Source organism: Xyrauchen texanus, chromosome 12, assembly GCF_025860055.1.
Source record: "Xyrauchen texanus isolate HMW12.3.18 chromosome 12, RBS_HiC_50CHRs, whole genome shotgun sequence".
Lineage (NCBI taxonomy): Eukaryota > Metazoa > Chordata > Actinopteri > Cypriniformes > Catostomidae > Xyrauchen > Xyrauchen texanus.
In genome coordinates this window covers 28,525,213-28,540,514 of record NC_068287.1, presented here as the reverse complement: position 1 = coordinate 28,540,514, position 15,302 = coordinate 28,525,213, and the positions used below count along the sequence as shown (strand labels likewise).

The window sequence follows — 15,302 nt, the reverse complement described above, 5'->3', positions numbered from 1 at the left end:
GACTTTGTGTTGCAGGGGAAAAGCTATGACTGGGGTCTGTGCCTATGCACCAAACCACAATTCAGAAGTCAAGTCAAGTCAAGTCAAGCGGTTTTTATTGTCGTTTCAACCATATACAGTTAGTACAGTACACAGCAAAACGAGACAACGTTCCTCCAGGACCATGGTGCTACATAAAAACAACAAAGAACCAACACAGGACCACATGAGACAACACAACGAAATAAAATACCTATATAAAAAAAAAAAAAACCTACATATACCTATATAAAGTGCACGTGCAAACATGTGCAAAAAGTACAGAACAGTACAACATATTTCTGACAATGAACAGGACAATAGACAGTGCAGCGCCGACCAGTACTCAGTAGTGCAAAAAGATGACAGTTTCTAAAATGTAAACATAACATACTATGAGATAATGTTCTATGCACATAGCAGTTATTGAGGTAGCAGCAGTTATAAAGTGACAGTAATTAAAGTGCAACTCAGGACACGTGTGTGTCAAACCAGTCTCTGAGTATTGAGGAGTCTGATGGCTTGGGGAAGAAGCTGTTACACAGTCTGGCCGTGAGGGCCCGAATGCTTCGGTACCTCTTGCCAGACGGGAGGAGGGTAAAGAGTTTGTGTGAGGGGTGTGTGGGGTCGTCCACAATGCTGGTTGCTTTGTGGATACAGTGTTTTTTGTAAATGTCTTTGATGGAGGGAAGAGAGACCCCAGTGATCTTCTCAGCTGTCCTCACTATCCTCTGCAGGGCTTTGTGGTCCGAAACGGTGCAAGTCCCAAACCAGGCAGTGATGCAGCTGCTCAGGATGCTCTCAATAGTCCCTCTATAGAATGTAGTGAGGATGGGGGTTGGGAGATGTGCTTTCCTCAGCCTTCGAAGAAAGTAGAGACGCTGCTGGGCTTTCTTGGTGATAGAGCTGGTGTTGAGGGACCAGGTGAGGTTCTACGCCAAGTGAACACCAAGGAATTTGGTGCTTTTGACGATCTCCACAGAGGAGCCGTCGATGTTCAGCAGAGTGTGTTCACCTTGTGCTCTCCTAAAGTCAACAACCATCTCTTTTGTTTTGTCGACATTCAGGGACAGGTTGTTGGCTCTACACCAGTTCGTCAGCCGCTGCACCTCCTCTCTGTATGCTGACTCGTCGTTCTTGCTGATGAGACCCACCACGGTCGTGTCATCGGCGAACTTGATGATGTGGTTCGAGCTGTGCATTGCTGCACAGTTGTGAGTCAGCAGAGTGAACAGCAGTGGACTGAGCACACAGCCCTGGGGGCCCCAGTGCTCAGTGTGGTGGTGGTGGAGATGCTGTTCCCGATCCGGACTGACTGAGGTCTCCCAGTCAGGAAGTCCAGGATCCAGTTGCAGAGGGAGGTGTCCAGGCCCAGCAGGTTCAGCTTTCCAATCAGGTGCTGGGGAATGATTGTGTTGAATGCTGAGCTGAAATCTATGATCAGCATTCGAACGTATGAGTCCTTATTGTCTAGGTGGGTGAGGGCCAGATGGAGGGTTGTGGTGATGGCATTGTCCGTTGAACGGTTTGAACGATACGCAAACTGCAGTGGGTCTAGTGAGGGGGGCAGCTGGGTCTTAATCTGCCTCATGACGAGCCTCTCGAAGCACTTCATGATGATGGGTGTAAGTGCGACGGGACGGTAGTCATTGAGGCAGGACACTGAAGACTTCTTTGGCATGGGGATGATGGTGGTGGCCTTGAAGCACGTTGGAACGACGGCGCTGCTCAGAGAGATGTTGAAGATGTTGGTAAGAACATCTGCTAGCTGGTCTGCACATCCTCTGAGCACTCTGCCAGGAATGTTGTCTGGTCCAGCAGCCTTCCGTGGGTTGACTCTATGTAGAGTTTTCCTCACATCTGCCGTGGTAAGACAGAGCACCTGGTCGTTGGGAGGAGGGGTGGACTTCCTCGCCATCACGTCGTTCTGCACTTCAAACCGAGCGTAGAAGTCGTTCAGCGCATCTGGAAGGGAGGCATCTATGTCACAGGCAACTGATGTTGTCCTGTAGTTGGTGATGGCCTGGATGCCCTGCCACATGCGCCGCATGTCACCGCTGTCCTGGAAGTGACTGTGGATTCTCTGGGCGTGTGCGCGCTTTGCCTCTCTGATTGCCCGTGACAGTTTGGCCCTAGCTGTTCTTAGGGCTGCCTTATCGCCTGCTCTGAAGGCGGAGTCTCGGGACCTCAGCAGCGTGCGCACATCCGCAGTCATCCACGGCTTCTGGTTGGAGCGTGTGGTGATGGTCTTGAGAAAGTGACATCATCAATGCACTTGCTGATGTAGCTGGTCACTGATGCTGTGTATTCCTCCAAGTTGGTAGAATCGCCATATGTTGCAGCCTCCCTGAACATGTGCCAGTCAGTACACTCAAAACAGTCCTGAAGAGCAGAGATGGCTCCTGCTGGCCAGGTTTTCACCTGCTTCTGAAGCGGTTTTGTGCGTCTGACGAGCGGTCTGTATGCTGGAATTAACATAACAGAGATGTGGTCTGAGTAGCCGAGGTGGGGGCGGGCTCGCCCGCACGCGCCTGGGATGTTTGTGTAAACAAGATCAAGCCGTTCAGCCCCTCTCGTTGCAAAGTCCACATACTGATGGAATTTAGGGAGCACTGTCTTGAGATTTGCATGGTTGAAATCTCCGGCGACAATAAACAGTCCGTCGGGGTGAGCGTTCTGCAGTTCAGCTCATAGCCCCACACAGTTCACAGAGCGCTTCATTAGCGTTAGCGCTGGGGAAATGTAAACTCGGTTATGCAAACAGTGGTGAATTCCCGTGGTAGATAAAAAGGTCTGCATCTAACAGTCACAAGCTCCAACAGCGATGAACAGTAACTAGAGACTAGCATGGAGTTCTTGCACCATTCGTGTTGATGTAAACACACAAGCCACCACCGCGAAGTCTTACCGCAGAGAGCTGTATTTCTGTCGGCACGAAACGAGGCGAGCCCGTCTAGCTGAATGGCGGCATCCGAACTCTGTCGCTGAGCCACGTCTCCGTGAAAACAAAGACGCAGCAGTCTCTAAACTCACGCCGCGTAGCCTGCTGGAGTCGGATATAGTCCAGTTTATTGTCCAGGGAGCAAACATTTGAGAGCAGGATAGACGGAGAGCCGGCCGGCTAGTGTTTGTTTTAGCCTAGCATGGACCCCGCCCTCTTTCCGCTTCGCTTTCGCGACACCGCTTACGACGTCCTCTCCCCGGCCACCGGCATCAGGCGACGCTGAGGGCTGAAGGCCTGGTCTCCGCAGCAAGCCGAGTACGCGTAGCGCCTCCTGCAGGTCATCATGCAGCTTGGTTTTTGCATGAGTCTTATATTTCAGTAGTGTCTGGCGATGGTAGACACGAACACCGGTTGCTCCGATGTCCATGTGTTGCAAAAGTCGGGCTTTTTTAACAAAAATAGCACCATTGTAGATCCGGAGTGGCCGCTGCGTGCTACCGCGCCGCCATCTTGGATTCAGAATTGCAATTTTATGGACACTAGTGGTGGAGGAAGATGTTAGGTTGAAGGAGGCTTTTTGGGACTGGTTAGCCTGCGTAACTCTAGACTCAGCTGATAGGTACCAGCAGGCCAGAAGGACTACAGGCATGGTGGTTATGGAAGCTAAATCCTGGGTGTGGGAGGAGTTTGGGGAGGTCATGGAGAAGTATTTTTGGTCAGCCTCAAAGAGGTTCTGGCAAACTGCAAGACGGGTCAGGCATGGAAAGCCTTGGATGTTGTTGGGCTATCATGGCTGACATGCTTTTTCAGCATTGTGTCGAGGTTGGGGATAGTACCTGGGGATTGGCAGACAGGTATGGTGGTTCCCATTTTTAAAAAGGGGGACCAGAGGGCGTGTTCCCATTATTGAGGGACACATTCCTCAGCCTACCTGAAAAGCTTATGCCAGGGTCCTCCGATTGTTGAACCTTGGATAGGTGCAGAGTGTGTCCAGATTTGGGTCCTGAGGATTGAATCCTTGCTATTTGCAGACGATGTGGTTCTGATGGAATCATCACACTGTGAACTCCAGCATGCACTGGAATGGTTTGTGGCCATGTGAAGTCATTGGGATGAGATTCAGCACCTCTAAATCTGAGGCCATGGTTCTCTGCCAGAAAAGGGGGGATTTTCCTATTCAGGTAGGGAATAAGCAGCTGCCACAAAGTGGAGGAGTTTAAGTATCTCAGGTCTTGTTCACGAATGAGGGAAAGTTGAAGCATGAGATCTACATGCAGATCGGTGCATGGCTGCAGTAATGTGCAACTGGGAGGAGGCCCTGGTGAAGACCCAGAAAACACTGGAGGATTATATCTCTCGGCTGGCCTGTGAACACCTTGGAATCCCCCAGGATGAACTGGAGGATGTGGTCAGCAAAAAGTATCTATGGCTACTTTGCTTAGTCTGCTGCCACCGCGGCCCGGTCCCAAATAAGCAGTTGAAGATGGATGGATGGATGGATGTATAGATTTGTCTTATTTTTCTCTGTGTTGATATTGTATCCACATTTACAGCTTTTTGTCTCACTTGGGTTATTGTCTTATGCATAATTCAGTCTCTGATTATTTCTTCTTATAATGCACTGAACTTGCAATGTTGTGTGAGTTTGCGTATGTCTATAATGAAGTTTTCTGCCGACTCTCCTGCCTGTTGACATCTACTGTTTAATTTTTCATGTTTGTAAATCACGTTATGTCTTTACAGTACAGTTATTTGCTTGCTGCTGCTCAGTCAAAGCCTGCGTATTCAAAACGTCATTGTTTTTCTTTCCCATAACATAAATTAGCTAATTTACCTGATAAGCTTCGTCTTTATCGTCCAAACCCGATGCGATCCTGAATCTCTCGAAGCAGCTTATCTATAGCACCCACGAGCTTAGCTCGTCAAAGTTAAAATGACCAGGTGGTGCCAGTCAATATATCTGGTCCATCTTCTATGGTCTCCTGGCACAGGTCCTTATTGTTCTGACACCATGTAGAATTTTTTATCCAGAAGATCCAATAAAACACAGGGACACAAGTTGTATGCAGAGTTGTCTTTTACTCACTCATTTTCTAAATGTGTATGAGCCTCGCTCTCAAATGAAATTTTATAATCTGCAAGCAAATTGCCATCAATCGCTGTAGGATACTACACGGCAGCATACGGCACAAAACTAGCAAGAAAGCAAAACTACAACCAGTTTAACAACACCAGAAAAACATACAACAAAATGGCTCTTCCCAGATTCCAACAAGTTACAAATGACATTAATATGAACACAACCAGAAGTAAACTAAACATGTTAAACAGAAAATTTTTGTACTTACCATACAAAATATCTTACATTATCAGTCTGAGACAAAGGTAAGCAGAGATAAATTGCTTTGGTGGACAGTAAGCATCGTGGACCGTAGACATGTTTTTATGCGGTTTGTTTTGGAGAACAGCCTTTCAACACTGCATGATGTCATTGGCAGAGTAATAAGTGCTTGTATCATTTTGTTCAGATTTGGAAAGATGTCCTCAGGACTGTTATACAACACTTTAATGAGTGATGCAAGGCCCTGTCCAGCATCCGACTTCCGTTATAGCATCACTAATGTCTATGCCATTGTGTTTACATGTGGTTGTTTGAGAGTCTTGGTCTCCAAAAGTGTTTGGACCAGGCTACAGCAGCCCACATAAAGCCATAGGTGTCGGTGTGAAAACGGCTGTTCAGCTCCATTAATTGACGATCTAACACCTCATTCCAAAGATTCCTCAAATCTTCATTTTTTAATGCTGGCACATTTCCCAAGTGTGCTTATGACAACTGATGGCAGGAAGTTTCCTTTCTTTCAAAGATGTGACATCCCATTTGTCTGCATATTTTTTTTTCCATCAAATCTTGCGTTAGCTGGAGCACTCTCTCAAAATCATGATTTGTATTGCGCCTGAACTCTTGTAGATTTCAGGCCCTCGATTAAATGAATGTTGTCTGTAACCGATACAGCAGTTGACTGTAGTCTTTTGGTTGCAAAATTACTCATCTCAAAGAATTTTAGGAAAACTTTTTGTTTGCATTTGTTGCAAAAGAGAGCCAGCTTCTAGTTTAGTTAGACTTCTACTGGTTTCAAAATACTCAGCGAGTGTTTCTAAAATCGCATCAAGTAGTGTTAGTCCCCTAAACGTTCCGAGAACGTCCCGAATGTTCCGTGAAGGTCCGCAAAATAACGTCCTCCGAACCTTTAAAGAACTCCACATCATGACCGTCTCCGAACGTTCCTGGAACGTTACTAGGCGACGTCCTTGACACCAGTGGGGACGTTCTGAGAACGTCCTGGGAACGTAACATTTCTAGCTGGGAGCATCTTAGTGACAGAGCCTGATTTGGAGCCCCATCTTATGCCAAATAGTGAATTCACACTACAAGTTATCTTTTCAAGAGGTGTCGCATGCAACTCCGTTATTATTTTGCGCAGAAGCAAGAACAAAGTCGCTTCAAGTAAATCATTTTGAATGTCTGAGCTCATCATCGTCGCATTTTTAGGCAGCTGGCCAAGGCGCTTTTGAATCTCATTATCGTATTTTGAATGCAAACAGAATAATTCCTAAAACATTACACCTGTTAAGTGTTGGTGGTGTAGTGGCTAAAGCACAGGGCTGTTAATCAGAAGGTCGCTGGTTCAATTATGAGAACCACCATTGTGTCCTTGAGCAAGGCACTTAACTCCAGGTTGTTCCAGGGGGATTGTCCCTGTAATAAGTAAGTCGCTATGGATAAAAGCATCTGCCAAATGCATAAATGTAAATGTTAATGCCTCTTCACTTTCTCTGTGACCATGCAACGGAATATCTTGCTTGGCATAAAACCGTACAATATCAAGCACAACTTTGATGTGTTCCCGATTTCTTTCCACAAAATATGAATTTACACAGTCTCTGTTTAGTTGATCCATTACAGTACCTATGCCCTTGAATTAATGACTTTGTCTGTATCAGCCAGTTTAGCTTGTGCATTTAGGTGTTTTATTATTATTATTAATATTTTAATTCAATTTAATTATTTCATACAAGTGCCTGGAAATCTACAACTCCTGACTGGGTTGGCAAGGCTTCCAAGTGGGCGGACCCATGCCCACCCAGCTAATTACGTTTTTGGTCATTAAAATTACTGTATTGAATGACTTCTTAATACAATTAATTGGATGTCAATTTAATAGATTATGTCATGTACGATTTTAATTGTTGGACACAGTCAAGAAGGTCAACACCACTGAGGCGTGCAGGCCAAATCAATATTTAAAATTTTTAAAAAGCATTGAAAAGATATTGAATTTGAACCTCTGGTGGAAGATGGTCAGTCACTGATCTCTCTGCCCCAAGATCCATGCTGTTCCTCTCAGTATAATGGACAGCCAAACCTTAATAACATTAATAAAACACCAGCACAGATACGCTCCAGAGATACACTTTGCACAAAGCACATTGTACCTACATTTAAAGACATCTCATAATGTCATCTGATTGGTTGAAATACACATAGATCAAATGTTGCCTCTTTAACATCAAGAAGCACAAAAACAAACAAAAAAAAAAGTATTTTATAATTAACCTTTTATTGCTATTTGCCAAATTTCACATTTACAGAACTAAATTCAGCAATCAAAAACCCTTATTCAATGTTTTTGAAAAATATATCCAAAAATTTCACTTTCGAAGAACACTAAGGCTCTTAAGAACTTTCTTTCTTTTTCTTTTTCTTTACTAATGTACGTTTAATTTACTTTTGTACACTTGCATTTTTTCATGTTTTTAAATTTTTAAATTATTATTATTGTTATTACACTATAATACCCTGGCAAAAAGAAAGAAATAACAAACAAACAAAACACAACATATCGTGTGACGTTGACTCGATGTTGATTTCAAACCTAAAAGACGAAAATATGCAAAATAAAATCACTTTCTACTTTAGATTAAAATTAATGGACGCTTAAAAAATAAAAAACATACAAACAAACAAAAAAACATTTACAGCAGGTTGTCAAATACCGCCAGAAAATTTGGTGGCGCTAATTCACTATGAACGTATTTATTGCCACTAAACCTCACCAGAAGAAGGAGACTGTTTTATCTCAATGCATTGCAGTAATGTTTACATAATCCTAAACGTAACACTGAAACGATTTCAAACAAGCAGAAATAACTCGATGCAAACTGCTGTAAAGATGTTTGTTAAAGAGGAGAGTGTGAACAGGAGTGATGCAGAGCCATTCACAGTGAAAAATGAAGGTTGGTCTCCATTCTTGCTTCTTTTTTAACGACTGACGTTGTACATCACATATCACGACGGAGTTTTAGTGTCATGAGGAAAATAAATTAATTCTAAGATTTCTAGAATAAAGTCGTAATATTTTGAGAATAAAGTCAAAATTACGAGAATAAAGTAATTACATTATGAGCTTAGTCATAATATTTTGAGAATAAAGTATTGCGAGAATAAAGTCATTACATTATGAGCTTAAAGTCGTAATATTTTGAGAATAAAGTCAAAATTGCGAGAATAAAGTCATAGTATTATGAGCTTAGTCGTAATATTTTGAGAATAAAGTCAAAATTGCGAGAATAAAGTCATAGTATTATGAGCTTAGTCGTAATATTTTGAGAATAAAGTCAAAATTACGAGAATAAAGTCATTACATTATGAGATAAGAGTCATGCTTCTGAATGTACTTTTTTTTTTAATCATTCCCTAATACTTTGGGAAATACATAAAATAAATTGTGAAAGTTTAAACTCACCTGCTTTATTTGCATGAAAAGTCTTTCATGTGCTTTTTTTAAGTTTGATGTGTTCCCTCCTTTCGTCAGAAAATTGCGAAAGCAGCGTTTACAAATAGGTTTTTGCTGATCTGTGATGTTTCCCTTTTCTTCAGCCTCATTACCTGGCTTTTTCCACTTTTCATTTCGACATGATTCAGTTGAGACTGAGCAGCAGCTAATTTGCTTGCCGCAAGCTTTTGCTTGTTGTGAGCGTTCGAAAGTTCCCGCCACTGCATGGGTAGACCCGGTACTCGGTACCTTCAGAAATTCTGGTATCGTAAATCATTTTTTGTTTGACTTTGTACCGGTACCAAGTCGGTACCGGTATTTTTGACAACACTACCAGAAACAACACGTCATTATATCAATGATAGAATGCCAAGCCAGCAGCTTCATCAATGCAAGAAATTGATGTAGATAATTTAGTTAAATCATACTTTAGTTTAGGATTTAGCAACAAAGAAAAAATGTGTCATCTTTGGCACATCAGCACGAAGTTATTATTGGGATCCGGACACTGCAGCGGTTATGAAATGAATTTATTCAGGACAAGAACCAGACAGACGTTCGCACAGTCCCACTCAGCGTGGGTGCTGCTTGGGCTGGGTTTCCCGAGCTCTAAGTTGAACGTTAGTCGCACTTAAATTGTACTAAGTAGCAGTAAAAATGCTTGTAAATTAACTAGAGCTATGATCCGCCCGTAAGTCCTTAATTTACTACACTTGTTGTGTAGTAATTAATTCATTCACAGTTTATCAGATACAAAGGGACATACAGTGGGTACGGAAAGTATTCAGTCCCCCTTACATTTTTCACTCTTTGTTATATTGCAGCAATTTGCTAAAATCATTTAAGTTCATATTTTTTCCTCATTATTGTACACACAGCACCCCATATTGACAGAAAAACACAGAATTGTTGACATTTTTGCACATTTATTAAAAAAGAAAAACTGAAATATCACATGGTCCTAAGTATTCAGACCCTTTGTTCAGTATTTAGTAGAAGCACACTTTTGATCTAATACAGCCATGAGTCTTTTTGGGAAAGATGCAACAAGTTTTTCACATCTGGATTTGGGTATCCTCTGCCATTCCTCCTTGCAGATCCTCTCCAGTTCTGTCAGGTTGGATGGTAAACGTTGGTGGACAGCCATTTTCAGGTCTCTCCAGAGATGCTCAATTGGGTTTAAGCCAGGGCTCTGGCTGGGCCATTCAAGAACAGTCACGGAGTTGTTGTGAAGCCACTCCTTCGTTATTTTAGCAGTGTGCTTAGGGTCATTGTAAGGTTGGAAGGTGAAGCTTCGGCCCAGTCTGAGGTCCAGAGCACTCTGGAGAAGGTTTTCGTCCAGGATATCCCTGTACTTGGCCGCATTCATCTTTCCCTCGATTGCAACCAGTCGTCCTGTCCCTGCAGCTGAAAAACACCCCCACAGCATGATGCTGCCACCACCATGCTTCACTGTTGAGACTGTATTGAACAGATGATGAGCAGTGCCTGGTTTTCTCCACACATACCGCTTAGATTTAAGGCCAAAAAGTTCAGAGAATCTTATTTATCACCATCTTGGAGTCCTTCAGGTGTTTTTAGGACCATGTGATATTTCAGTTTTTCTTTTTTAGTAAATGTGCAAAAATGTCAACAATTCTGTGTATTTCTGTCAATATGGGGTGCTGTGTGTACAATAATGAGGGAAAAAAATGAACTTAAATGATTTTAGCAAATGGCTGCAATATAACAAAGAGTGAAAAATTTAAGGGGGTCTGAATATTTTCCGTACCCACTGTATAATAAATTATATTAATATATTTTGATCATTGGAAATCCATTGTACACCATTTCAGGGGATAAAAAAACGTCACGTGATAGATGTAATTTAGTTCTAAAGATAGATATAAATTTACATGACACATAATACAGTATAACGATATACTGGCCTGATACATCAATTTCTTGCATTGATGAAGCTGCTGGCTTGGCATTCTATCGTTGTGATAATGACGTGTTGTTTCTGGTCATTTTGGCTTTATTCTCAAAATATTACGACTTTAGTATCATAATGCTATGATTTTATTCTCAGAATTTTGGCTTTATTCTCAAAATAAAATGACCTTATTCTTGAAATCTTATATTTGTTACATGGCACTAAAATGATGTTGTAAGATATGAATGGAATCAGTACCTATAAAATTGCATAGATAGACCCTGAAAAGAAAAGGAAATTACTTCAAGATTCAGTTATCTACTAGTTAAGAGCATGAAGAAATAATATAAATAATCATCTATCACACATTAAAGAGCATAATAAAAGATATTTGACTGTTTTTGCTGTCTGCTATTAAATTGGGCTTCATTTTTTTTCTCTTGTTATTTTCATTTGTCCCTCTTGAATTATGTTGTAATATTTTAATTTTAGGCCTGATGGAAGTGAAAGATGAAGAACTGAATGATGTTCAGGAGATTCTTCAGTATCAGGAAGCTCATAATGTCAAAACTGAAGAAAACCCCTTGAGTTACTCACAAACTGAAGATAATTTATCACAAAGCAGCTCTCAAAACACAACTCAAAAAACTTTTGTTTGCCCTCAGTGTGGAAAAAGTTTTAGATTTAAGTGCAATTTAAAAAGTCACATTAGAATTCACACTAAAGAAAGGCCTTTTACATGCCATAAGTGTGGAAAGAGTTTCAGTCGTAGAGAACTCCTTGATAATCACATGAGAGTTCACACTGGAGAGAGACCTTTCACCTGCCCTCAGTGTGGAAAGAGTTTCTCAAATAAGAGCAATGTTAAAGTGCACATGAGAATTCATACTAAAGAAAGGCCTTTTACATGCCATGAGTGTGGAAAGAGTTTCTCAAATAAGAGCAATGTTGAAGTGCACATAAGAATTCACACCCAAGAAAGGCCTTTTACATGCCATCAGTGTGAGAAAAGTTTCACACAGTCAAGCAGTCTTTACAAACATCTGCGTCACATTCACTCTGGCGTAAAGGAATTTACCTGTGAGCAGTGTGGTAAAACATTTACTTCACCGTTCAACCTGAGGAGACATCAGAAAATTCATACACATGGGAAGTCTTATGTCTGTTCTGATTGTGGAAAGAGTTTTGCATGGCTTGATTCTTTGCAACGACACCAAAGATTACATGTTACTGTGAAAACTCATGTGTGCTCTGAGTGTGGAAAGGCTTTTACTACTGCTCGATACTTGAAAGAGCACCAAAGAATCCACAGTGAAGAAAAACCATACATGTGCTCACGGTGTGGAAAGAGTTTCACCCGCAGAGGAACCCTTAAAACACACGAAAGACTTCATACAGGGGCAGAGGCGTTGTGATGGTAGATTATCACTTGCATTCATTCAGTTCAGCACAAAAATGACAGTCACCTGTTCCGGCCAGTAGTATCCTCTGTTCAGTGAATTTGAGACCTTATGTCTGACTTCTACACTTAATTATGAACAGTTTACAATGTAACCTGGTACGTTTAAGTTATAGTTTGAACTTTGACATTATTTTGGGGAAAATAATCAACATTATTCAATCAAATATGTTAAAATGTATATAAATACACTTGCATAGTAATGAAACAATGTTCCTGTAAATTGTAAAGAGATAGATATTAGAAATATTTGATCTATGTTTGATATAGCCATCTAGATAGTGTCTGATAACAACAGCTACTGTAATCTTACTAACCTAATGTTGGGCAAATCAGTTGTTTCTACTAAATCTTTTTTTTTTTTTAATTATTATTAATGCCAAGAACAATCTGAATACTTACAGCAGTTGTATAATGCACAAAAAACAAATACAATACATCAGCCAGAGGGAAACATTTAAAAGTGGTTATATATCAACAATATTTGTTGACATTTGTTTTAGTTTAGTTTTGTTATTAAAAATGTACACTTATAAATGAAATCTTATCCAACAATAAAAAACAAATGGACAATATGTGTATATGGAATTTCTTAGTTTTAATCCCAATAGAAATTTTGAACTTTTTTGGAATGGGAAGATTTTGGAAAAATTCTGAAAGGGAACATAACTGTTCATGGTCATTAAGCGTCTGGTTAACAATAAAACCAATTCCAAAGAAAATAAATGTATTCCTAATATGAAGTTGTAGTTAAATCAGGAATTCATCCATCTTTCTTTCTTTCTTTCTTTTCTTTCTTTCTTTCTTTCTTTCTTTCAAGCATCAATGGGGTCAGCATTCAGAAGGTAGTTCACCAGAAATCCATTTACCAAAATCTTTAAATAATTTTAATAAGTTATGCAAGTATTCATGTTAAAATAATTATTTCTGGCATATTGGGGAAAAATTAGAAGGTGTTGGTGTTGTATTCATTATCGTTCAATACACATTTCAACGTATTAAAAAAATTAATGGGGGGTGGCTAAGCCCCTTATCTTTTCCAACCCGAGCAACGCCCCTGTACTGGAGAGAAGCCGTACATGTGGATTGAGTTTCATAAAAAAGGCATTGTCATCATTGTAAGCATAATTCATGTTCAGTTGGAAAATAAATTGTGTTGGATAACTTTGATTTTCTGCCAAAAGAGCAGTTTCTGGTTTTTGGACCTTGAGAGTTCTGGTCACCATTCACTTATATTGTATGGACCTACAGAGCTAAAATATTCTCCTAAAAATCTTAGTTTGTGTTCTGTGTAAGAAAGAAAGTCAAACACAATTGGGATGGCATGAGGGTGAGTAAACGATGAGAGATATTTGCAATATCTACAGATGTCTTCCATCGAAGTGTATTCTACTTTCACATCTTATACAGTAAGATGTAAAAGGCCAGTGCATCAAAGCACACGGAGTCTTGGTGATCAAACCAAACCCATTTATTCAACAACACAATCAGAGGTTTGATTCTAAAGGTGGAGATATTCCAATTTTGTGTGTTTGGAGATTATTTACTAGTTTTGCCACCATACTGTAGAAAGGTTTCAAATTATATATTTGAAGGAATGCAATGGTTTTGTATAAGTGTAAAACCATGCGGTTATAGGGATGCACGCAAATTGTAGAGACCACTAATAATTTTGTTCTGGTCATTAAAATTAAACAATTGTTGTTCATGCATTTAATTAGATATCAAGTAAATAGATTATGTCATGTATGATTTTAATTGTTGGACAAAGTCTATATATATATATATATATATATAAAATAGTACAAACATGTACCAATTTCCACTTAAAATCTCAAAAAATTAGCATATCATGAAAAGGGTCTCTAAACGAGCTATTAACCTAATCATCTGAATCTACTAATTAACTCTAAACACCTGCAAAAGATTCCTGAGGCTTTTAAAAACTCCCAGCCTGTTTCATTACTCAAAACCGCAATCATGGCTGGGACTGCCGACCTGACTGCTGTCCAGAAGGCCATCATTGACACCCTCAAGCAAGATGGTAAGACACAGAAAGAAATTTCTGAACAAACAGGCTGTTCCCAGAGTGCTGTATCAAGGCACCTCAGTGGGAAGTCTGTGGGAAGGAAAAAGTGTGGCAAAAAACGCTGCACAACGAGAAGAGGTGACCGGACCCTGAGGAAGATTGTGGAGAAGGACCGATTCCAGACCTTGGGGGACCTGCGGAAGCAGTGGACTGAGTCTGGAGTAGAAACATCCAGAGCCACCGTGCACAGGCGTGTGCAGGAAATGGGCTACAGGTGCCGCATTCCCCAGGTCAAGCCACTTTTGAACCAGAAACAGCGGCAGAAGCGCCTGACCTGGGCTACAGAGAAGCAGCACTGGACTGTTGCTCAGTGGTCCAAAGTACTTTTTTCGGATGAAAGCAAATTTTGCATGTCATTCGAATTCAAGGTGCCAGAGTCTGGAGGAAGACTGGGGAGAAGGAAATGCCAAAATGCCTGAAGTCCAGTGTCAAGTACCCACAGTCAGTGATGGTCTGGGGGGCCATGTCAGCTGCTGGTGTTGGTCCACTGTGTTTTATCAAGGGCAGGGTCAATGCAGCTAGCTATCAGGAGATTTTGGAGCACTTCATGCTTCCATCTGCTGAAAAGCTTTATGGAGATGAAGATTTCATTTTTCAGCACGACCTGGCACCTGCTCACAGTGCCAAAACCACTGGTAAATGGTTTACTGACCATGGTATTACTGTGCTCAATTGGCCTGCCAACTCTCCTGACCTGAACCCCATAGAGAATCTGTGGGATATTGTGAAGAGAAAGTTGAGAGACGCAAGACCCAACACTCTGGATGAGCTTAAGGCCGCTATCAAAGCATCCTGGGCCTCCATAACACCTCAGCAGTGCCACAGGCTGATTGCCTCCATGCCACGCCGCATTGAAGCAGTCATTTATGCAAAAGGATTCCCGACCAAGTATTGAGTGCATAACTGAACATAATTATTTGAAGGTTGACTTTTTTTGTATTAAAAACACTTCTTTTATTGGTCGGATGAAATATGCTAATTTTTTGAGATAGGAATTTTGGGTTTTCATGACATGTATGCCAAAATCATCAGTATTAAAACAA

General features: G+C 41.0%; 1 protein-coding gene across 1 annotated transcript; it reads left to right on the top strand.

Moving 5' to 3' along the window:
* The first annotated feature begins 8,086 nt into the window (after window positions 1-8,086).
* On the top strand, window positions 8,087-12,736 carry LOC127653487 (gastrula zinc finger protein XlCGF8.2DB-like). Its single transcript, XM_052140192.1, has 2 exons — window positions 8,087-8,257; window positions 11,204-12,736. Exons 1-2 carry the CDS (start codon window positions 8,104-8,106, stop codon window positions 12,124-12,126), a joined length of 1,077 nt encoding a protein of 358 aa, XP_051996152.1. The 5' UTR covers window positions 8,087-8,103; the 3' UTR covers window positions 12,127-12,736.
* Window positions 12,737-15,302: the final 2,566 nt, after the last annotated feature.

Excerpts from the sequence above, each read along its gene's own strand:
- LOC127653487 (XM_052140192.1), top strand. The coding sequence starts at position 8,104 with ATGCATTGCAGTAATGTTTACATAATCCTAAACGTAACACTGAAACGA. Across the intron at positions 8,258-11,203 it reads ATTCACAGTGAAAAATGAAG|GCCTGATGGAAGTGAAAGAT; the intron begins GTTGGTCTCCAT and ends TTTTAATTTTAG.